The sequence below is a fragment of the Triturus cristatus genome, chromosome 4_2 (assembly GCF_964204655.1).
Source record: "Triturus cristatus chromosome 4_2, aTriCri1.1, whole genome shotgun sequence".
In the NCBI taxonomy this organism is placed as follows: Eukaryota; Metazoa; Chordata; class Amphibia; order Caudata; family Salamandridae; genus Triturus; species Triturus cristatus.
The window spans coordinates 528868459-528893954 of record NC_140586.1 but is presented as its reverse complement, the minus strand read 5'-3'; the positions used below and the strand labels follow the sequence as shown (position 1 = coordinate 528893954).

General features: G+C 46.1%; 1 protein-coding gene across 3 annotated transcripts in view; it reads right to left on the bottom strand.

Annotated features, from left to right (window-relative positions):
• PKN2 (protein kinase N2) overlaps nucleotides 1-25496 on the bottom strand; it is a 793532-nt gene that overhangs the window by 437751 nt on the left and 330285 nt on the right. For 2 of the 3 annotated variants that reach the window (XM_085602129.1, XM_085602128.1), the window contains exon 1: nucleotides 22511-22748. The exons of the other annotated variant lie outside the window; for it this stretch is intronic. Coding sequence is in view for 1 of the 2 variants with exons in the window: in XM_085602128.1 (XP_085458254.1) it covers nucleotides 22511-22555 (45 nt within the window). In the remaining variant the exon portion in view is untranslated. Of the gene's footprint in view, nucleotides 1-22510; nucleotides 22749-25496 lie in introns of those variants that run through there. 3 annotated transcript variants of the gene reach the window in all.

The following is a 25496-nucleotide window of genomic DNA, read 5'->3' as shown; positions in this document are numbered from 1 at the left end:
TCCTCATAGTGGAAAATTCACAAGTACACACTGGCCAGAAGTCTACTCCTACAAATAAATCTATGACTGCCGTAGATTTTCAGTTTTGCTCCTTGGGAGATTTGTAATCACAAAGCAGTTGTCAAATCTACTCTAAAAGTGGAAGGAAACCTGTGGGTGTAGAATTCTGACTTTCTAAAGTTGTGTACTCTAACTATGGAATCTAGTAAGCAGCTTTAGAGAGACTTACTACATATCGAAGCATAGCTGATTGCAAATGAAATGAGAATTAGCAAACTCATTAGGTCTCACCTTGTGGGGAATGAATACATATATTTACACACACACACATATATTAAAACAATACCCTTTCAGGGTTAGAGTGACGCATAAATTATGCAAGAAAGAAGCAGAGAGCTCTGGGTAGTTTCCAAGTTTAGGAAGTATTTTACCATTTGTTCTCTGCTTCTTTCTTGCATAATTTATGTGTCACTGGTGTTGTAGGGTGCTCTATACAGGAGCTGCTCTCCACCTGAACCCTAACCCTGAAAAGGTATTGTTTTGCGTTATACTGGGTGCTTCCTTGTATCTAGACAAAGCTGAACCTCTCTGAAGAGCTACAGTGATGGGGAGACACTTGTCAAGGGAGGCTTTTATTCATTCCAGGTTGGCTTGGATGGTATTTTTATTATTCAACAAAGAGGAGCCTTAGAGGGGAAAAACAGGCATCAGGTCGCCATCGACTCAGCATCAATACTATATACAAAAACGCCCTTGTAGCACATTACACACCAAGAAAAGATTTTGCTGAGGTTCCATACTTCTTCCTTTCAGGTTGGGGGGGGGGGGGGGGGGGGAGGGTTCTAGTGCCTACCTATGAACCAGCCCATGTTTGTGTTTTTATGAAAAGATTCAAGCAGGTTCTATTGAAAATGGTGAATCTCAAATGCTGTGATTGGCTGAACGCAACTTGATCAGAAAGTTGCGGCAGCCATTATATCAACCGAGAATGGTTCCAAAGCAATAAAATTGGGGGGAGGGCAATATAAAAGTACCTTGACTGGCGTGTGTGTGTGGGCAGAGGGCGAACAATGGAAAAGAAGGTGGGGGAGCATGTGGGGAGAAGTAAATGTGGAGGGAGTGAGTAGGGGAGCAACAGACAAGGAAAATAAAAAAAATAAAGACAAGTTGAGGAAACCAATAGATGAGATGTGGTGGAGGCGAACAGAACAAGATGGAGTGCAGGGGAAGCAGCACAGATAACAAATGCATTCTTAAGGTGTTGAAATTAAAATAAAATTAGTTCCCTCAATGTGAGCACTGGAATGTGGTACAAGTCATCCAACAAAAAGTATGGGAAAGCGGCTATGTTGCAGAGAAGGGACAAACACTAGAAAGGGAAGGTAAGCAACTGAAAAAGAAACAAGAAAATGAGAGAGAGAGACAGAGACAGAGACAGAGACAGAGACAGAGACAGAGAGCCAACCAGTAGTAAATAACAGGTGTGCCAAAGCCCATTAAGCTTTGGTATGGGACACAAGAGGTCTTTGGACAATAGACAGTAAAAAGCTATCTGAAGGGGGAGAACATGGCGGCTGGCTAGCAAGGTCCCATCAGGAGCTCCCAACCTGCTTTGGCCGTCCATGGATGCAGCGACCGACTCCATAGCGTGACTCCACCTAAATTGAGCAGTAAAAGTGTGCAGATGGCTTGAGGAGGCATTTAATTAAGAAATGATAATTGGCCTTTCGTGTCTTGTCCTCGGCTGCGTTCATGAGTGGAACCCGGGAGGGCTGCCAGGGCCCGGAAGGATCACTGCTGTGGGCGAAGGCAGCCGCAAGCTCGAAGAGCAGCGGGAGGGCCGCAGGCAGAATTTGCTTCCAGTGAGCCGTAAGCTTCACTGGAGCAGGGTTAAACCAGCGCCACCAAGAGAAGGTAGCTGGGGCATCTTTCTTGCCCCAGGAGAGGCAAGGGACTGGGGGAGAAGCACTCATGACACCGGTAGGTGCCAGGGGGAGCAGGAAATGTGTACGAGCTCCTGATACTTTGGATAAAGGAAAGGAAGGGGGGGGGGGGGGGGGCTGAGGATCAGGCAAAAGGGAAAAACTTGCCAGACTTACAGCTGCAGGAATCAAACACGACGCAGGGGAAGTTACAGTTTAATAACTAGGAACTTAGGTATACATCTCCCTCCTACCCCAAACAAGCATTTACAATGCAATAGGTCTCGCATTATTACAGTTTGAGCTATTGGTGTTGCATTATTTAGCAATGCCAATAGCTCAAACTTTAATAATGCGAGAGCTATTGCATTGCAAATGCTTGTTGTTTTATGGGCTTTCTATGAACACAATTTAAGAAAGAAGAGGTGGAGGCTCAATCTGTCAACAGGCGACTTCATGCTAGGCCGATCTGTTTTCTTAAGTGCATTAGTCTGCAGAAACGCAGAATCTGTGGTATTGCGGCGCAATTTTAATTCTGGATTATTGTCGTGCAATTTTCATTCCGGGGTTTTATGGTGCATGGTTAATTAGCAGCAGACGGGATGTGGGGAAGAGATCCCAAAATTCAAACATTTTGTAACTCACAATCACGGCACCCACGCGTGACATGCGCGCAACTTTACTTTTGGTATAATCGCGCCTCCCGCGCTTTACTTATAAAACATTAAAAGTAAAGCGCGGATGGCGCGATTATACCAAAAGTAAAGTTGCGCGCATATCATGCCTGTGCTGGGCACAATCATAGCTCCTCCCACAGCCTATTGGTGTCTATTACGCACTTGGTGCACGTAATAGACACCAATAGGCCATGGGAGGAGCTATGCGCGCGCCTCGGGCCAATTGCGTGCAGTCTTTTAGAATAAGACGCACGCAAAGGCCAATGGGGGAGCTCAAAAGGTAACGCACACGCACAAGCGTGTGTGATTCCTAGGTTAGCTCACATTCCATGTTTTTTCACCTATTAAAGGTCTCGCCACCTGCGCGAGCACCGCTGCGCAGTGCAACGCAGGTCGCGAGACCTAATAAAAACCAGTACCAGTACCAGTTTACATCTCTCAGAGCCAGAAGGGGAAGCACCCTGCCCTGCCACTATCGGTGATATCTAGGGAAAGGGCCCAAAACTCAAAATTACCCCCTCATTAAGATCTTTTTTCAAAGATCAAGCCATATTGCCATTGTTAGACTCTGCAGCAAACGAAGCCACCACCCCAGAAAGAAAAAAAAAACGATATGTCAACGGAGGAGGAAGGTGAGAGAATAGCAGGGGATGGTATTGCGCTGCCTGACAAATTTCAAGTGCTAGAAATGAGGGGTCATGAGGTGGGTCCGAGCCCCGAACCACAAAGGGGGCAAGAATATACTCAGAGCCAGAGCGAACCCAGTGATAGTATTGGGGCTCTGGCTATGCTGCAAAATCCTAAGGAAAATCTACTGCTCTATGGGGTGGAAAGGCTGACGGAATCCATGATTTCAGAGAGGAGAGCGAAGCTTGCCACCTCAGAGAAGAATCAGGGTAAGCCAGGAGTCATGCGAAGCCTTAGAGGAAAAAATTAACACCCTGCTGAACGGGGTGGCAGTAGTAGAAGCCTCATTGACAGATCTAGGTAAAGAAGTGGAGGAGAATCGGAGTGAAATTCAGGCACTAAAGGCGAGTGAGAAAGACCTTAAGGACAAGATGGTATCTTTAAAAAATAATGCCCGCAGGAATAATCTAAGGTTATTAAATATCCCGGAGAGGAAAGAGGACGAAGACATCAAGAGCTTTGTAGTTCATCCCTAGCCTGGAAACATCATCACTGGAGAGAGACATTCAGAGGGCCCACAGGGACCCGTTTCGGAAAACCGGATCAAGGAAAAACCCACGAAAAACCCTAATCAATTTCCAGTCATATTCTCTAAAAGAGAAGATTCTGATTGAGGCACTCAAGGCTGGTGTATATAAAAAGGGGGATTGGTCATTTAGGATCCGCTCCAACATCTCCAGGGTCACCCAAGATCGCCAATGGGAATTAGGCAAACACAATCAAGAGTTAAAATCATTGGGGGCAACGTCACAAATTCGCTTCCCAGCATCTTTAAAGATCCTAAAGAAGAGGAGTTACTTATAAGTCATATCAAACGACAACAGAATGTGTGAGGCAGTGGCCAAAGTAGGCAGGGTCGCGAAGGGCGAATATGTTTTGCCCAGAGAAGGAAGGGAGGGTTCTCCGGGGTGGGGGGGCACATTTTTTTTTCGATACAAGAACATTCACATGGGTTATGGGACCATATAGGGGAAAAAATATGTCCAAATTTGTGGATTAAAGAGATTTGTAGGGAGGGGAGGATAAGGTGCCGAGTTGTTTTAATAATCCTGGATTCAATGTTGATTAGTATCTTATCATGGAATGTAAATGGGATGAGAGTCAGGGGTAGGAGGCAGAAACTGGAATATTTGAGAATGGTAGAGAGCGAGGTTATCATCCTGCAAGAGACTCACCTGGTAAAGTCAGAATGGGAGGAGGTAATGGGGAAGTTAAAATGGGTAGATGCCCCTATCTGCACAAACCAGAACTGTTGTGTTAAGGGAGTTGCCATTTTATTTAAGAAAGTGGCCAAAGCAGTAATAATGGAGGCACACTCGGACCATAAGGGGAATTGGGTTATGGTAAAAGTCAAGATTCAGGGGAAACCATGTCATAGCAGGATATTACGGCCATAATTTGGATGATCCTTCCCCCTTACAATTTTTGTATAACCAGCTACTGGAGTTTTCAGCTCCCATAATTGTGGGTGGTAATTTTAATCTGTTATTGGACCCCAAGAAAGAGACAGGTGGCCAAACATAAAAGCATCCGTAGAGTCGAACTTACCCCAAATGAGGGCAGGTTTGAAATGTTGCACGCATGTCTTTGGGTTGTTGGACGTGTGGAGAGAGAAAGGGGTGGGGTAGCAAGAGTTTACATTTAAAAATAGGAGGCATGGCCATGGCTCCAGGATTGACTATTTTCTGGTTGAGAAAGGGGAAAGTAAGAAGGTCAAAGCAGTGGAACATCTACCAGCCCACCTGTCAGACCACTTGACAATTTGTCTGAAAATTGAAGTTGTGTGAGATACCCCCAAACCTCCCAAGTTGGACCCTGGACAGAACCTTACTGTTAGATCAACAGGTGGTGATAACGCTGAAAGAGATAACCAGGGATTACTTTTGCGTAAACAATACGAATACTTCAGTCCAAATAACCTGGGATGCTTATTAAGGCAGTTATTAGGGGAGGCTGATTGGCATTACCGCATTTAAAAACATGACTGAGGAGTAAAATAGGTTCCATAGAAAATAGACTGGAGCAGCTGGATACGATGGGATATCAGGTAAAAGGGATGAAAGGTGTCAACATGGTTGAGGAGGAAATTAGAGAAAAGAAGGAAGGGTTGTCTGTTATTTTGGAGGGAATAGGAAGGAGGAAATGGGAGGCGAGTAAGCTCTCGCATTAGGAGTCTGATGAGGGGTGCGGTAAACTCCTGTCCTGGAAATTAAAAATGGAACAAAATCAGAATAGGATTACAGCTATTAGGATAGAAGGGCAAAGCTCACTTAGTTGTGAGGATAGAGGGAGCCTTTGAGGAGTTTTTCCAGGATCTTTATACAGAAAATGTTGGAGCCACAAAGGAGTAAGTTGAGGAGTATTTTAAGGACTTGCCAACTCCAACATTGTCAGAGGAACAAAAGAAGCTGTAAAACTCAGAAATAACAACTGAAGAGGTTGCGGGCGTAAGTGAAAAAGGGGAAGGCGGCTGGTCCGGATGCCCTTCCAAATGAGATTTGTCTCTTAAAGAAGAGGTTGTCCCCTTTTTAACAAACTTATTCAACTTGATTTCTCTGGGGGGGGGGGGGGGGGGGGGGGGGTCTGCCATATCGAAATCCTGGGAGGAAGCAACTATTTGCCTCTGCAAAAAGCCGGGAAGGATCCAGGGTGCTGTGAATGCTGTAGACCTATATATTTGCTGAATAGCGATTATAAGATCGTCACGCTGATTCTGGCCGGAAGATTAGGAGGGGTAGCGGACAAATTGATACACCTGTATCAGAAAGGATTCATCAAGGGCAGGCAGATCCATGAGTTAACTCATGAGCTGCTTGGGCCATTAGAAATAGCAACTGACCTTTTGACAGGGTGAGCTGGCCCTTTTTACACAAGGTTGCAGAGCAGTACGAGTTGGGAAAGGCATTTAGGAGGGTAAAGAGCCCAACTGCCAGGATATTGTTAAATGGTAACCTCACGCAGAAGATAGCCATCTTAAGAGGTACATGACAGGGCTGCCCTTTCTCCCCCTTCTTTTTGATCTTTATATTGAACCTCTTGCCAGTAAAATCAGGGCTAGTCAACAGATCCTGCGGTTTGAATTTCAATGCTGGGAGAAGAGGGTAGCTCCGTATGCCGACGAGCTGATGGTATTCACAACAAACCTGTCACTCTCACTTCCAATAATTTCAGAAATCTTGGATAAGTTTGGGGATGTTTCAGGCTACCAAGTACATTGGCAGAAAACGGAAGTTATGGAGTGGAACTCCCAGAGTAATAACCCCCTGGTAAAGGAAACAATAAGATATCTGGGTATTGTGGTATCAAAGAATCTAGAGGATGTTGCAAGGGTGAATTTTGAGAAGGCAGCAAATGAGACCAAGAAATTACTAAAATCTTGGGCAGGGCTCCCACTTTCATTTTTGGAAAGATCAAACATCTTGAAATGACTATATTAGCAATATTTACTTTTTTGTTTGCTTCAATACCCTTAGATTTAAGAAAGTTTGGTTTAACAAACTACAAGGAGTTTTGAGTAGTTTTATTTGGGATTCCAGGGAAACCAGAATTGCCTGGAGGAAACTCTGAAGGGGGGGAACGGGGAGGAATGGCTAGTCCATACTTGCTTCAATACTGTAAAGCATTCCAGTTTAAAATAATGAGAACTTTGCTTCAAGAACGTCAAATGTACCCTCCGTATCTACAAGCCATGACACAGCTAGAGGGGAGTGGCTTTTTGTATAAATTCGGGCACCCGAACTTTTTCAAAAAAGTGAAGTTGAAGATACTACTAGCAGCATGTAAACTGGTCTCAAATCAGGAGAGCAGTAGGAATCCCGTATTACAGCAGCTATGCTCCAATATGGGCATCACCGAGGACCCCCGAATGCTTGAAGGATAAACTTTCACGCCCATTAGCAGAAGCAGGAATAACGAGATGCGGGGCCAGTTACTTGACAAAAAGACCTTAGTAGACTAAGAACAATTGTCATTGATGGCGAATGGTAACACAGCCTCCTCTAACCTTATAGAGTGGGACACGCTAAAGGTAGTGGTAAGGGGGGCTTCAATAGGAAAGATAGTGGGAGCCAGACAGGAGACACATCAAAACTTGCTCAGTATTGAACAACAAATGACTACACTAGAGCAGGAGGCAGTGTCTGACCCTGATAAACGGAAGGCATTACGGAGTGCCCGTATTAGCCACGCTGAAACGCTAGAAACCTTACGGACGATTGACCACAGGGCCTGTATGCAACGCAAACACTCTGAGGCTGATAGAGCTGGGTCACTGCTTGACCGCCTAGTACGAGACAAACCGGACCCCCCACTTATAACCCAAATACGCGTGCCAGATGGGAGTATGGCCCATACTCAACGAGATATCAACAAAGCCTTTTATACACATCTTAGCACTCTCTATACTGAACCCAAACTAAATATGACCCCTTCCATCGTGGACTTTTTGCAGGATCTTACAATTCCTGTACTAAAATTGGTGGCCCTATCACCCAGCAGGAAATCCGTGCTGCAATTGAGGGCCTGAATCGTAATAAGATAGAAGAAACGAAAAGGATTTTGGATCAGGGTGGCACGGCGGCCATTATCCTTCTCTCAGTGCCGCCTTCGACACTGTCAACCATGCTACCCTGCTCCTCAGACTTAAGAATGTGGGAGTATCAGATATGGTAAAACAGTGGTTTCAAGCATTCCTCAGTGACCGCTCTTTTAAGGTCTTTGAGGGAGATGTGGTCTCTAATGAGTTTCCCCCTAATTGTGGAGTCCCACAGGGCTCGGCCCTCAGTCCCACGCTTTTTAATATATACTTGAGACCTCTGGCAGAGATCGTCCAACCGTTTGGTATAAAAATTGTTTCCTACGCGGATGACACCCAATTGGTGGTGTCACTTAACCACTGTAAAGGGCCTTCTAGCACTCTAAGCAGTTGCTTAGAGGTCTCCAAATGGATGGAACATTCGTGCCTCAAACTTAACAGGGATAAAACAGAGTTGATGCTCTTGGGTAATTCTCCTGTTTTCAACCCGGCTTCTCTTTGGCCGGACTGCCTAGGCCCCGACCCGTCCCCCAAAGAGCAAATCAAGAGCCTAGGCATCTGGATTGACCACTCACTCACCTTTAGTCACCAAGCAGTGAAACTCTCTGCAACTTGCTTTGGGATACTAAGGATGCTTCATAAGATTCTGCCCCTTCTTCCCTTAAATGCCAGAAGGATCATGGTTCAAGCCCTAATCCTCTCCTGCCTGGATTATGGGAATGTATTATACCTAGGAGCTCCGCAGTACACCATTGATAAGCTCCAAGTCATTCAGAACTCTGCTGCTCGCAGACTGCTTCAAATACCCCGTTGGCACTCAGCAAAACAAGCATTAATGACCCTGCATTGGCTGCCAATCGGGGAAAGGATCCAGTTTAAAGCTATGTGCCTGGTCCACAAAATGTTCTGGAAGAATAGTCCTCCTATTCTTCAGCCCCTGATCACCCCCTATCATCCAAAAAGAAACCTTCGGTCATCTGGATCCCTCCTTGTCTGTCAACCTAGAATCTTGTTGCCAAAACAGGGACGAGATAGCCTTGATCTATCCAATTATAGGCCCCTCTCACTGTTGGCGACCGAATATAAAATCTTGAGTAAGGCTCTAGCTAACCGCATACAACCCTACCTCACCACTCTCATACATAGCGACCAATGCGGGTTTCTACCGAACCGTAGCACGTCCCTCAACACGAGAAAATTACACTACGTCATGAAGGCCACCCCGGGCACTTATCAGACCTCAGGGTGCTTGACATTAGATCTTCGACAGGCCTTTGACTCCTTTTCCTGGGACTATATGTTTACGGCACTCCAACGATTCGGGCTTCCGGACGCATACCTTAAATGGGTACGCCTATTGTATACCTCCCCCACTGCCCGAGCCCGCACGCGACGCTACATTTCACACCAGTATACCATTCATAGAGGAACGCGACAGGGATGTCCGCTGTCTCCCCTATTATTCGTTCTCGCTCTGGAGCCTCTGGCGGTGGCACTCAGGCGATCGACAGACCACCTGGGCATCCCCATAGAGGGCACGACCCATCTTATTTCAATTTATACGGATGATATCCTCTTATATTTACGCGATCTGACTGCAGATAATGCGCCCCTTCCCACTATTATTACCACCTTTGAACAGGTTTCGGGTCTTGCTATAAACCCGAGAAAATCCCTGGCTTATTTTTTCCGGGACACACCATACCCAGATGATTTACGATTTGGCACGTACACCCTACCGGTAGCCCCCTCCACGTTCAAATACTTAGGCATTCAAGTATATAGAACACAGTCGGATCAACTAGACGGCAATCTAGGAAAGGCCATAACTGCCCTAAGAGCTAGTGTGGCTTTCTGGACCTCCCTGCCTCTATCGGTGATGGGATGTATCGCTATCTCAAAAATGGTGATGCTCCCTCGCCTATTGTATTATTTTGTGAACTTAACTATTGTAGTTCCACAGTCTATTTTTAATACCCTGAATGCTATACTAGTAGAACTCATCTGGGGGGCAGGCCGGCGGAGAGTGAGCCTGCAGAAACTCCAATTGGAGTCTGGTGGCGGAGGCCTGGGAGTCCCCGAAATCGGGGCATATTATTACGCTAGTCAGCTACAATGGCTCTCCTTTTGGACAGCTAGGAGGAATTTACAAGAAATTGGCTACACACCCAGAGACCTAGATCGAGGCGCACTGCACTCCCTACTTCTGCCTCACATCAAAATCCCTACAGACAGCCCTCCTCTGCTACGGACGGCGCTGCAGTGCTGGAAGAAGGCGTTATTAAATACCTCTAAAGTAACCCCATATTCTGCGAACATCCCACTGCTGGGTATCCCCACACCACAGGGCAGGATTACAAAGACCAGGATCAGTGCCTGGATAGAGACGGGAGTGGAGGATGTTGGAGCTTTCTTTGGAGAGGGCAATCTACTTGACCACGACTCCTCCTTACAGGCCACAGGGGCACCACCACGCTTATATCTATTGCACGCTACAGTCTCCCATTACATCAGGACTACATGCGCCCCACAACGTAGAGAACCTCCACAGCATAACTTGGTTCACCTTCTATATTATATGGGGAATGGGGGACACCTAGTTAGATGGATATATACAGGTATACGTGCACACGCTGCAATCCCACTCACATCCCTCAGAACAAAATGGTCTGAGGATGCTAACATTGAACTCAAGGATAAGGCTTGGAAGTGCATCCTTGAACACCCTAAAAGAGGATCCCGTAATGCCAGATTAAAATTTATACAGACCATGGTTCTCCATAGGTCGTACCTCACCCACAGAGGACCCATCGCATGATCCCCGAGGCACACCACCACTGCCCCCGATGTAAAGGGGACAAGGCAGACTTCCTTCATATGCTATGGTCATGCCCCCGCCTCCAGGACTACTGTAGAGGTGTTCGGCAATCCCTAGGCGAGGTCACACACTTATCTGTCTCAGATTGCGCCCTGGATGCCTTTTGGGCCTTCGTAGACGTACAGGTCCACAGAAGGTACAACTAAGATTCATAGACTTGGCACTCATACTGGCAATACAAGCCATTACCATGAGGTGGAAATCCCCCAGGTGCCCGACATTATCCAGCTGGCAAGACGACATAATACAATGGGGAAAGGCTGGAAGCATAGCCCTTCGGAGGGAGGAAGATCAAGGGTTACGGAAACATCCCATCTCCATGACATGGGATATTATGTTACACGACCTTGAACTACTAGATTTAATACCCCCACCGTGCCTCCCTACACCAGGACTCACGGTGCGGCTCTATGATCGCATGCCTCGATTATCCCACAACCTGAGTTACCTACAACACTACACGGGTAATATTGGTTCCCTAGCGATACCCTATTAGTTCCCTTAGGCTACCAGCATCATTAGCGTCTTCAGACCAGGAGTAGTGGTTGGGCGGGATAGGGAGGGTGGGCGCATAAATAGGTTTGTTTGGTTAACTGGAAATATATATATGCTACAAGTTCATGATATTTAGATGACTTTATTTCACGATTATCAAAATATTAGATATGATTCTATAGTACATGGATTCATTTACGATCATGATGTTTGAATACTAGTCAGTGGATTCATGCAATTGTATTGTTGAATCTGTACAAAAAACAAATGACCTTCTGCAATAATCTTTGCATTGGTTGTGATATCAAGGTCCTCAATAAAGTATGTTTAAAAAAAAAAAATTGATGGCGAATGGTGGAATTTCCAGATCCAAGTACTATCAACTGGCTAGTTGGGTAAAGTCTTTGGAGAAGGGAGAGGTTGGAAACAGTGAACTTGAAGCAAAGGTTTTTAAAGAGCCCATCACAGAAAAAGGAGGTCTCGTACTGGTTGTTCATACTGTTGGGGAAGTTTACTCTCCCTACAGAGATCTAGAGGAAGGATCTGCCGTCGGGAGATGTGCAAAATCTCTGGCAAATATCAATGTCTACTCTGTGGCATGTTGTCAGTGCCGCCCCACTCAGGAAAAATCATTTATTCACGATACACAGGGCATATTGGTCACCGAAAAAGCGGACCAGAATGAATAAGCAGATGGTCAAGAGCTGTCCTAAGTGTGGGGACGAAGAAGCCAATGACTTGCATATGTTTTGCCGTTGCCCCAACCTTCAGGTGTACTGGCATGACGTAAGTGAGGTCCTCTCAACAGTGTTGGGCACGAACCTGGAGGTAAGCTTAAGTCTAAACATGTTTAGGGTTGTGAATGAGGATGGGTAAAGGGCCAATCTGAGTAGTAAACGAGGTATCTGCTGTTTGTGTTGATACCATTAGCCAGATGCGAGATTGTATTAAGTGGGTATCTCAGCACCCCTCCCCCCCTCCTCGAGGAGGGAGTGGTTGGACTCGATACGAAGGCTGCGAATACTGGATAGGAGCAGGGAGGGAATCAAGAAGCTTGACTTTTGGGAAATTTGGGAGCAGAATTTTTATTTTTGGGTATATTTACACAGGTATACAAGTTTGACAATCTGGCTCAGAAGTCCGATGATTAAGCAATATCGCAATAACTCCCGGGTATCAAGGATTAGGACTGGTACCCCAGATCTTCTGCCTTTTGGAGCCTATGGGACAGGAGGATTGGGGACTCGCTCTGTCACTCCACTGGTCCAGGGCGAGAGTGAGACACCCTTGCTTTCTTCCAGTTTGTTTATTGCTCAAATGAGGACAAAAAAAAGCTACCTGAAGGCGAAACCTAAGAATAAGGGTAAACAATGGAAAGAAAAAAGCACCGGCAAAGTAGTGAAACTCCAGATATCTCAATTTAGTACACTTCTTGTTAGGCAGATGTGAATGTGATCAGGCATAAATTGTTGTTACTCAGTAAGTAAAAAGAGCCAATGGTAGAGTGAACTAAATCACTGCCCAAAGCTTTAGGCTCTGGTTGGGGGTATAGGGTTTTGAGCAAAACGTGAATGGCGCTTAAACATACCAATTAAAGAAGAGGACTGGCCTAAAAACAACTAGGGTGCTCAATTGTATAAACAAAACAAATATCTGTATACATGTGACGCTTTAAAGGGTGAGACGTATTTAGCTGTGCACGTGGAGTGAGACTTCGGTAGAAACAAATTACCTTTAAACCAGACCTCTATTTTTTAATGTTTAGTCGTTTCAAATTTAGCACGTGGATACCTTTCCACATTAGCAACGAAATCTAAATGTCCAATAGGTCAGAAACCTCTGCCTGCGTTTCCTCACAAATGTGACTAAATTAAAACAAAAGGTATTCTTCCTCTCCCCGAAAAAAAAACACACGAACAGGACTCACTCCAGGCCGAGGATTTAAAGTGCACTACAAAAAGGTCTAAAGATTAAAGGATTGCGGCAGATTACACCTGCTTTATGGTACTCGCAAAGTGTGTTTACGGTCGGAACAGAATCAGACAAGTCATTGTTATGAGAACATTCAAAATTGTCATGGTCAATTTGTGTGTCAAGCTGAGAGGCTGGGTCTTAAATGTGTAATGCGATTTGCACTGTACAGTAGTCACAAACCCACATAACTTTAAACAACGGCAGTGCTAGATTCCACTAAAATATTCCCAACTCAAATCGGCAATGTAAAAATGAAAGGAACAGTAAGCCTACATTGCAAAACACATGATCGTGCACAAAACGATATATGCGTTATTTCAAGCAGGAACCAAATTCTAAACGTACATTTATCCAATCTATATTAAAAATACGAAATAGCACGGAAGCAGTGCCTTTGCTTCACGAGATTTAATCACTGTGCGCTCAACATTTCAGATAACAACCAAACCGGAAACAAGTTCCCACATGAGGCTCACAACAATTGACATAATACTTACTAAATACGTTTTATAACGTCTACTTTTCAGAGATCTTATCGCCGAAACAATACTTAATTAAGAAAGAACCAATGAGTGATTTGAAAATCAAATTACATATGAATGACAGCTTCTTGGAAAAATATAAGCAATAATCATCAATATCATGAATCCCTTCACACCAATTCGTTCAATGAAAAGTCATTCGTGCCATTCAGAACCACATAATGTTTGCAGCGACTACCAGGGCAACTGCGCATGCAGGTTTAGAAAGCACATCAGATAGAGCACATAGGTGTCTAAGCCAACACACATACTGTGGAAAGGAATAATCTGTCGACATACTGATGATGCAGGACATTCCATAACATTAGAGCTTTTAATACACTGCTGACCGAACAAACAAGACGCGTTTTCTGTGCCGAGGATCACAGAAGAATAAACTAGGCTTAGAGTTATGTGTTGTGTTAAGAGAGTGAAGGGTTCTGCATTATGGTATCGCTAGCACAGAGGTACCGAAACAAGGTTTCAAGGCACTTTTATGCACTTTGCCAACAACGGAAAGGGGGTGGGCGGTCACTTGCACTTCAGAAATGTTTGGGTACTGCATTCACCCTTACATTTAATCACAGAAGCTGCGTGCTCACCGTGACTCAGAGTGATGGACTGTAGATATGACTACGACTTCAATTAAGGACGATTTAAACCGGGATAATAGGGAACGAGTGCCTGCAATCAGCTTCTCGACGAGCCAAAGTAAGAAAACCGAAACGCTTGACCCAAACAGGGGCAGGGTATCCACCATAAAGAGTGGGTGAGTGATGTGCTATATGAGTGACCTGTCTCGAACAAGTAATGTCCGATGCCTGCAGGTTACACGCTGTATATAATGAAGCAGATGATGGTAACTAGCAGGAGGTAACTATGATCACATAAAATATCTGACAGTGGCCCTTTTACTCCGGTGGGCGTGGCGAGGAACATGATTACACATAGCTGAGAACTTCTAGGAACAATTGGGGAAATTATGTGTGTGTTAAAAATATAATACACTTGCGTTCTCCATCTGCCATTTTAGGGGTGTTAGGTTCTACAGCATTTATGTTTGTATACATCATTCTACTTTTCTCTTCTTTTAATATTTCTGACTCCTACGAAACAAGGTGGGTATATAAACAACAACCTTTGCTTCTAAAGCTACCTCTATAGTATTACCATATCATGTAAGAGTACCTCCTATGACACTGGTGTCACAGGAGGTACTGGAGGTCAATGGAGCAGATCTCGGGATAATGGTGATTAAGTATGACGTAAATACTACTTTATAAGCACAAGATGGAACTTCACAGTGAACCCTTTAGGGAACCTGTTCGAGGCAATGTCCCTTCACTTGTGGGTAGGGGCGGCGAAGGGACTGAGCGGAATTGGGGCGCGATGATCTCTCCTCTGTTATAGATGACGGGGCAGGGTTGATAATTTCTGAAGGAACAGGGCCTTCTAGCACTCTAAGCAGTTGCTTAGAGGTCTCCAAATGGATGGAACATTCGTGCCTCAAACTTAACAGGGACAAAACAGAGTTGATGCTCTTGGGTAATTCTCCTGTTTTCAACCCGGCTTCTCTTTGGCCGGACTGCCTAGGCCCCGACCCGTCCCCCAAAGAGCAAATCAAGAGCCTAGGCATCTGGATTGACCACTCACTCACCTTTAGTCACCAAGCAGTGAAACTCTCTGCAACTTGCTTTGGGATACTAAGGATGCTTCATAAGATTCTGCCCCTTCTTCCCTTAAATGCCAGAAGGATCATGGTTCAAGCCCTAATCCTCTCCTGCCTGGATTATGGGAATGTATTATACCTAGGAGCTCCGCAGTACACCATTGATAAGCTCCAAGTCATTCAGAACTCTGCTGCTCGCAGACTGCTTCAAATACCCCGTTGGCACTCAGCAAAACAAGCATTAATGACCCTGCATTGGCTGCCAATCGGGGAAAGGATCCAGTTTAAAGCTATGTGCCTGGTCCACAAAATGTTCTGGAAGAATAGTCCTCCTATTCTTCAGCCCCTGATCACCCCCTATCATCCAAAAAGAAACCTTCGGTCATCTGGATCCCTCCTTGTCTGTCAACCTAGAATCTTGTTGCCAAAACAGGGACGAGATAGCCTTGATCTATCCAATTATAGGCCCCTCTCACTGTTGGCGACCGAATATAAAATCTTGAGTAAGGCTCTAGCTAACCGCATACAACCCTACCTCACCACTCTCATACATAGCGACCAATGCGGGTTTCTACCGAACCGTAGCACGTCCCTCAACACGAGAAAATTACACTACGTCATGAAGGCCACCCCGGGCACTTATCAGACCTCAGGGTGCTTGACATTAGATCTTCGACAGGCCTTTGACTCCTTTTCCTGGGACTATATGTTTACGGCACTCCAACGATTCGGGCTTCCGGACGCATACCTTAAATGGGTACGCCTATTGTATACCTCCCCCACTGCCCGAGCCCGCACGCGACGCTACATTTCACACCAGTATACCATTCATAGAGGAACGCGACAGGGATGTCCGCTGTCTCCCCTATTATTCGTTCTCGCTCTGGAGCCTCTGGCGGTGGCACTCAGGCGATCGACAGACCACCTGGGCATCCCCATAGAGGGCACGACCCATCTTATTTCAATTTATACGGATGATATCCTCTTATATTTACGCGATCTGACTGCAGATAATGCGCCCCTTCCCACTATTATTACCACCTTTGAACAGGTTTCGGGTCTTGCTATAAACCCGAGAAAATCCCTGGCTTATTTTTTCCGGGACACACCATACCCAGATGATTTACGATTTGGCACGTACACCCTACCGGTAGCCCCCTCCACGTTCAAATACTTAGGCATTCAAGTATATAGAACACAGTCGGATCAACTAGACGGCAATCTAGGAAAGGCCATAACTGCCCTAAGAGCTAGTGTGGCTTTCTGGACCTCCCTGCCTCTATCGGTGATGGGATGTATCGCTATCTCAAAAATGGTGATGCTCCCTCGCCTATTGTATTATTTTGTGAACTTAACTATTGTAGTTCCACAGTCTATTTTTAATACCCTGAATGCTATACTAGTAGAACTCATCTGGGGGGCAGGCCGGCGGAGAGTGAGCCTGCAGAAACTCCAATTGGAGTCTGGTGGCGGAGGCCTGGGAGTCCCCGAAATCGGGGCATATTATTACGCTAGTCAGCTACAATGGCTCTCCTTTTGGACAGCTAGGAGGAATTTACAAGAAATTGGCTACACACCCAGAGACCTAGATCGAGGCGCACTGCACTCCCTACTTCTGCCTCACATCAAAATCCCTACAGACAGCCCTCCTCTGCTACGGACGGCGCTGCAGTGCTGGAAGAAGGCGTTATTAAATACCTCTAAAGTAACCCCATATTCTGCGAACATCCCACTGCTGGGTATCCCCACACCACAGGGCAGGATTACAAAGACCAGGATCAGTGCCTGGATAGAGACGGGAGTGGAGGATGTTGGAGCTTTCTTTGGAGAGGGCAATCTACTTGACCACGACTCCTCCTTACAGGCCACAGGGGCACCACCACGCTTATATCTATTGCACGCTACAGTCTCCCATTACATCAGGACTACATGCGCCCCACAACGTAGAGAACCTCCACAGCATAACTTGGTTCACCTTCTATATTATATGGGGGACACCTAGTTAGATGGATATATACAGGTATACGTGCACACGCTGCAATCCCACTCACATCCCTCAGAACAAAATGGTCTGAGGATGCTAACATTGAACTCAAGGATAAGGCTTGGAAGTGCATCCTTGAACACCCTAAAAGAGGATCCCGTAATGCCAGATTAAAATTTATACAGACCATGGTTCTCCATAGGTCGTACCTCACCCACAGAGGACCCATCGCATGATCCCCGAGGCACACCACCACTGCCCCCGATGTAAAGGGGACAAGGCAGACTTCCTTCATATGCTATGGTCATGCCCCCGCCTCCAGGACTACTGTAGAGGTGTTCGGCAATCCCTAGGCGAGGTCACACACTTATCTGTCTCAGATTGCGCCCTGGATGCCTTTTGGGCCTTCGTAGACGTACAGGTCCACAGAAGGTACAACTAAGATTCATAGACTTGGCACTCATACTGGCAATACAAGCCATTACCATGAGGTGGAAATCCCCCAGGTGCCCGACATTATCCAGCTGGCAAGACGACATAATACAATGGGGAAAGGCTGGAAGCATAGCCCTTCGGAGGGAGGAAGATCAAGGGTTACGGAAACATCCCATCTCCATGACATGGGATATTATGTTACACGACCTTGAACTACTAGATTTAATACCCCCACCGTGCCTCCCTACACCAGGACTCACGGTGCGGCTCTATGATCGCATGCCTCGATTATCCCACAACCTGAGTTACCTACAACACTACACGGGTAATATTGGTTCCCTAGCGATACCCTATTAGTTCCCTTAGGCTACCAGCATCATTAGCGTCTTCAGACCAGGAGTAGTGGTTGGGCGGGATAGGGAGGGTGGGCGCATAAATAGGTTTGTTTGGTTAACTGGAAATATATATATGCTACAAGTTCATGATATTTAGATGACTTTATTTCACGATTATCAAAATATTAGATATGATTCTATAGTACATGGATTCATTTACGATCATGATGTTTGAATACTAGTCAGTGGATTCATGCAATTGTATTGTTGAATCTGTACAAAAAACAAATGACCTTCTGCAATAATCTTTGCATTGGTTGTGATATCAAGGTCCTCAATAAAGTATGTTTAAAAAAAAAAATTAATGGTGGAATTTCCAGATCCAAGTACTATCAACTGGCTAGTTGGGTAAAGTCTTTGGAGAAGGGAGAGGTTGGAAACAGTGAACTTGAAGCAAAGGTTTTTAAAGAGCCCATCACAGAAAAAGGAGGTCTCGTACTGGTTGTTCATACTGTTGGGGAAGTTTACTCTCCCTACAGAGATCTAGAGGAAGGATCTGCCGTCGGGAGATGTGCAAAATCTCTGGCAAATATCAATGTCTACTCTGTGGCATGTTGTCAGTGCCGCCCCACTCAGGAAAAATCATTTATTCACGATACACAGGGCATATTGGTCACCGAAAAAGCGGACCAGAATGAATAAGCAGATGGTCAAGAGCTGTCCTAAGTGTGGGGACGAAGAAGCCAATGACTTGCATATGTTTTGCCGTTGCCCCAACCTTCAGGTGTACTGGCATGACGTAAGTGAGGTCCTCTCAACAGTGTTGGGCACGAACCTGGAGGTAAGCTTAAGTCTAAACATGTTTAGGGTTGTGAATGAGGATGGGTAAAGGGCCAATCTGAGTAGTAAACGAGGTATCTGCTGTTTGTGTTGATACCATTAGCCAGATGCGAGATTGTATTAAGTGGGTATCTCAGCACCCCTCCCCCCCTCCTCGAGGAGGGAGTGGTTGGACTCGATACGAAGGCTGCGAATACTGGATAGGAGCAGGGAGGGAATCAAGAAGCTTGACTTTTGGGAAATTTGGGAGCAGAATTTTTATTTTTGGGTATATTTACACAGGTATACAAGTTTGACAATCTGGCTCAGAAGTCCGATGATTAAGCAATATCGCAATAACTCCCGGGTATCAAGGATTAGGACTGGTACCCCAGATCTTCTGCCTTTTGGAGCCTATGGGACAGGAGGATTGGGGACTCGCTCTGTCACTCCACTGGTCCAGGGCGAGAGTGAGACACCCTTGCTTTCTTCCAGTTTGTTTATTGCTCAAATGAGGACAAAAAAAAGCTACCTGAAGGCGAAACCTAAGAATAAGGGTAAACAATGGAAAGAAAAAAGCACCGGCAAAGTAGTGAAACTCCAGATATCTCAATTTAGTACACTTCTTGTTAGGCAGATGTGAATGTGATCAGGCATAAATTGTTGTTACTCAGTAAGTAAAAAGAGCCAATGGTAGAGTGAACTAAATCACTGCCCAAAGCTTTAGGCTCTGGTTGGGGGTATAGGGTTTTGAGCAAAACGTGAATGGCGCTTAAACATACCAATTAAAGAAGAGGACTGGCCTAAAAACAACTAGGGTGCTCAATTGTATAAACAAAACAAATATCTGTATACATGTGACGCTTTAAAGGGTGAGACGTATTTAGCTGTGCACGTGGAGTGAGACTTCGGTAGAAACAAATTACCTTTAAACCAGACCTCTATTTTTTAATGTTTAGTCGTTTCAAATTTAGCACGTGGATACCTTTCCACATTAGCAACGAAATCTAAATGTCCAATAGGTCAGAAACCTCTGCCTGCGTTTCCTCACAAATGTGACTAAATTAAAACAAAAGGTATTCTTCCTCTCCCCGAAAAAAAAACACACGAACAGGACTCACTCCAGGCCGAGGATTTAAAGTGCACTACAAAAAGGTCTAAAGATTAAAGGATTGCGGCAGATTACACCTGCTTTATGGTACTCGCAAAGTGTGTTTACGGTCGGAACAGAATCAGACAAGTCATTGTTATGAGAACATTCAAAATTGTCATGGTCAATTTGTGTGTCAAGCTGAGAGGCTGGGTCTTAAATGTGTAATGCGATTTGCACTGTACAGTAGTCACAAACCCACATAACTTTAAACAACGGCAGTGCTAGATTCCACTAAAATATTCCCAACTCAAATCGGCAATGTAAAAATGAAAGGAACAGTAAGCCTACATTGCAAAACACATGATCGTGCACAAAACGATATATGCGTTATTTCAAGCAGGAACCAAATTCTAAACGTACATTTATCCAATCTATATTAAAAATACGAAATAGCACGGAAGCAGTGCCTTTGCTTCACGAGATTTAATCACTGTGCGCTCAACATTTCAGATAACAACCAAACCGGAAACAAGTTCCCACATGAGGCTCACAACAATTGACATAATACTTACTAAATACGTTTTATAACGTCTACTTTTCAGAGATCTTATCGCCGAAACAATACTTAATTAAGAAAGAACCAATGAGTGATTTGAAAATCAAATTACATATGAATGACAGCTTCTTGGAAAAATATAAGCAATAATCATCAATATCATGAATCCCTTCACACCAATTCGTTCAATGAAAAGTCATTCGTGCCATTCAGAACCACATAATGTTTGCAGCGACTACCAGGGCAACTGCGCATGCAGGTTTAGAAAGCACATCAGATAGAGCACATAGGTGTCTAAGCCAACACACATACTGTGGAAAGGAATAATCTGTCGACATACTGATGATGCAGGACATTCCATAACATTAGAGCTTTTAATACACTGCTGACCGAACAAACAAGACGCGTTTTCTGTGCCGAGGATCACAGAAGAATAAACTAGGCTTAGAGTTATGTGTTGTGTTAAGAGAGTGAAGGGTTCTGCATTATGGTATCGCTAGCACAGAGGTACCGAAACAAGGTTTCAAGGCACTTTTATGCACTTTGCCAACAACGGAAAGGGGGTGGGCGGTCACTTGCACTTCAGAAATGTTTGGGTACTGCATTCACCCTTACATTTAATCACAGAAGCTGCGTGCTCACCGTGATGGACTGTAGATATGACTACGACTTCAATTAAGGACGATTTAAACCGGGATAATAGGGAACGAGTGCCTGCAATCAGCTTCTCGACGAGCCAAAGTAAGAAAACCGAAACGCTTGACCCAAACAGGGGCAGGGTATCCACCATAAAGAGTGGGTGAGTGATGTGCTATATGAGTGACCTGTCTCGAACAAGTAATGTCCGATGCCTGCAGGTTACACGCTGTATATAATGAAGCAGATGATGGTAACTAGCAGGAGGTAACTATGATCACATAAAATATCTGACAGTGGCCCTTTTACTCCGGTGGGCGTGGCGAGGAACATGATTACACATAGCTGAGAACTTCTAGGAACAATTGGGGAAATTATGTGTGTGTTAAAAATATAATACACTTGCGTTCTCCATCTGCCATTTTAGGGGTGTTAGGTTCTACAGCATTTATGTTTGTATACATCATTCTACTTTTCTCTTCTTTTAATATTTCTGACTCCTACGAAACAAGGTGGGTATATAAACAACAACCTTTGCTTCTAAAGCTACCTCTATAGTATTACCATATCATGTAAGAGTACCTCCTATGACACTGGTGTCACGGGAGGTACTGGAGGTCAATGGAGCAGGTCTCGGGATAATAGTGATTAAGTATGACGTAAATACTACTTTATAAGCACAAGATGGAACTTCACAGTGAACCCTTTAGGGAACCTGTTCGAGGCAATGTCCCTTCACTTGTGGGTAGGGGCGGCGAAGGGACTGAGCGGAATTGGGGCGCGATGATCTCTCCTCTGTTATAGATGACGGGGCAGGGTTGATAATTTCTGAAGGAACAGGCGAAGGGGAAGATATACATTTCTTCAAGTACCTGCCTCTCATCAGGAGCACCAAGCCCATTGTTTTCACTTTACATTCTGGCGGTTTTAGTCCCGCTGTTATGATGGGCTTGGGAGATAAAGGAGACGGTCTGAATGAACTGTTAATACCAGACGAAGTACAATTTGACACCCCTGCGACTAGTGCGCGGATATTTAACCTGGGGAAAGCACTGGTACTTAAGTGGCACAGATTACGGGGAAAGCTGTATCTGCAGGAGGGATGCCCTTGTGTTTGCCTGTGTCAGGTAGGGCCACTTAGAACATAGCATGGTGGGCTGCGAGAACTGCCCTGCAGCAGGTTCCTGCTTGCTCACCAGACTCTAACCATGCTTCCCCAACCCAGGGGCGCAGTGGAGTTTTGGGGTCACTTGAGTGGGAAGGCAGTGGGGCAACACTGGGTCCCGGCCTCTCACCTGGATGTTGGTGAGTACAATCTCCCTCTCCATGTTGGACGCCATTTGCCGCCGATCGCTGCGGCTGCCCCGCGCTAGCGGCTCATGGAGCGGGCTCCCCGGGGTGTGTGCGTCTCGGCTCCAAAACACCCTGCCCTCGCGGCGCTGAGACCCCTCAGCCAGCCTCGGTCCCGGAGCTTTGCCCAGCTCGGCGTCGCGGCTGTCGCGCAGCTCCTCGGTCACCGTGTCGCAAAGAGCTGCTTTGCGGCCGCCGGGTCACGTGACGTCCGGATACAGAGGCTGGGAGGAGGCGTTGGCGTTGCTGCTGCTGCTGCTGCTGCTGGACGGGGACGCCAGGGAGACCCCAACCGAAGGGTGGTAGACGCCCTTAGGACTCTGAGAATCCCGTAGTCCATGGCACCAAGCACAGCGGCCTACACAGTTCTTTTGCAAATTGTTTTAATAATTAAAGGTAATTTAGCTATACAAATATGGTATTTCCGAGAAATCTTTTTAACAAATATTGCAAATCTAGCAATATGCTTGATCTCAATTTGTTTAGGATGACAAACAGTAGCGTACATGACATGCCCGTAATTCCTTCTGGGGTAACAAAGTTCTTCCTGCACATTTTTTTATTTATAGTATTGAAGGTCATTATGAAGAGTTTGAATATGTTTTCTCCAAGATTGATGTGTAATCATGTTTTTGAGTATTCGCTGTAACGGTCTAGTCGTTCGAGACACTTCGTCAGGCCCGGATGGACATTCACACAATCTATCACTCTCTGGCCAGGCGTGGCCAGAGATCTTAAATAAAGGGGCCGGGGTCGCTCGTGACCTTCCGGCCCATATCAGTGCAATAGTGTGTGTCGTCGTTATTATTGCTGCCTGCCTGATGCGTGTCCACACATATAACATTTAAATGTACCGGCGCAGCTTACCAGCGCCGTGACACTGGCGACGAGGGTGGGATGAATTATGCCCACGGACCGTTGGTGGAGAAGCCGGTGAGCAGTGGTGCCTCCTAGCCGACGAGGATCGAGTCTGCCGCGGCTTGAAGGTCAGACGCATCTGCCGATGCAAAGGAAGCCCTTCGGACGAAGACGCGAAAGGTATTTGGCCCCGTAAGACTCAACGCTGCCCCCAGTGCGCGCACAATGACCCCCAGCGCCAATAACGGAGGAGACGCGCGGCCCGTATGAAGGTCCCGGGACAAGGCCGGTTGAGCGCGTCAAGCGGAATGAGGCGCGCATGCGCAGTGACACGCCCGACCAGCGCTACCCTGAACCAGTGAAGCCGGTGAAGATCGAAGCGGACACGAGTCCGTCAAGTCAAGCGCTCTGCCAGCAGCATAGGGGCAGCATCAGGCATCGTGTAAAATAAACAAACAAGCATTGGGCAACGCAACTGCTGGGTGAGAAGCAAGCACAAAGCAACACCAGTGCGAGGGGCAGAACCAAGCCATCAAGCAAACAAGCATTGAACCACACAAGAAGACAACTAGAGAAGAGCACATTCAAGAGCCAGTGGACCCCAACACACTAACCCCAGTAAGGAAGAGCAGCAACTCTCAGTGACTTTAAGCCTCCAAATTGTAACTGCACCACATTAAAGACGCATAAACTCTGAACACGGTCGACCAGGCAGCAACGCCACCTCCACAGCAAGTTGCACCGGTGGCCCCACCCGCTCACATACACTCGCAAGTCAGTGCATTACCCCCTTTTAGTGAGCTAATTGACCCCGCAACAGCGTTGCCCAGTTGGAAAGTGTGGATAGGCAGTCTCGACAACTATTTTATAGCCACCTGAGAAACGGATGGAGTAGTAAAGAGGTCACTTCTACTGCATTTCGCAGGAGACGAGATCTATAAACTATTTGCGCATCTACCTAACACAGGAGCATCAATGGACTACGATGCAGCAGTCAGAGCATTGAACGCTCATTTTGACCCCCAGTTCAATCCAGATTACGAGCGTTTCAAACTGCGTCAGGCTCGGCAAAGAGAGGGAGAATCAATGGATGCGTTCCACGCCCGCCTCCGAGAACTAGCTAGCACGTGCACAGAGGATGACCCAATAAAAGAAGTGCGTGCGCAGTTAATCCAAGGGTGCCGGAACAAAACACTGCGGACGCTCATCCTTCGGCAACCTCGCATACTGCTAGAAGATATACTAATCCTAGCTCGGTCGCATGAGCTTTCGGATGTCCGGGCATCCGCGATGGAAGCTGCCCTCAACGCGACGACTGAACAAACGGTGACTGTCAAAACCGAGTGAGTAGACGCTGTACGCACAACAACGCGTGGAGCACGAGGAAAGTGGCCAAACAGGAACCCGAGACAATTACAATGTGGGTACTGCAGGAAGGAAGAACACCCACAAGACAGTTGCCCCGCAAGAGGGAAGACGTGCACAAAATGCGGCATTCCCAACCACTTCGCGAGTGTGTGTCGAGGAGGCACGAGACCCAGAGGGACTCCAGGGCGCAAACCACCATACAGGCAAGTGAAACAGCTATCACTGGATGAACCCGCACACTCTAAGCCAACAAGCACAGGTACCCAACGTCGACCATACCTAGAAGATTCGTCATCGGAGGGTGAGGAAGAATGCCATTTCGTATCCTTTGTGAATGACCTCAAGCCACGCTGCCGCCCGCAGCCCACCTGTGCCATTAGGATAGCCGGGACCAGGGTCACAGCCCTCATCGACACAGGAGCGTCCGTGAACATCATGGGGTACCAACATTATCAAAAGCTAACACCTAGACCAGCACTAACGCCATCCAAAGTGAAAATTCTCACGTATGGAAGCCAGACACCACTCCCACTGAGAGGAAAAATGTCGGTACCCGTCCGATCAGACGACCAAGAACTAACCACAACTTTTCATATTGTAGATAGGGAAGCAGATATATTACTTGGAAGCCACACTGCCGAAGACCTCAGTCTGATCACTTTCACCAACGCTGTGAGATCCGTTCAGACCGAAGACATGCTAGAA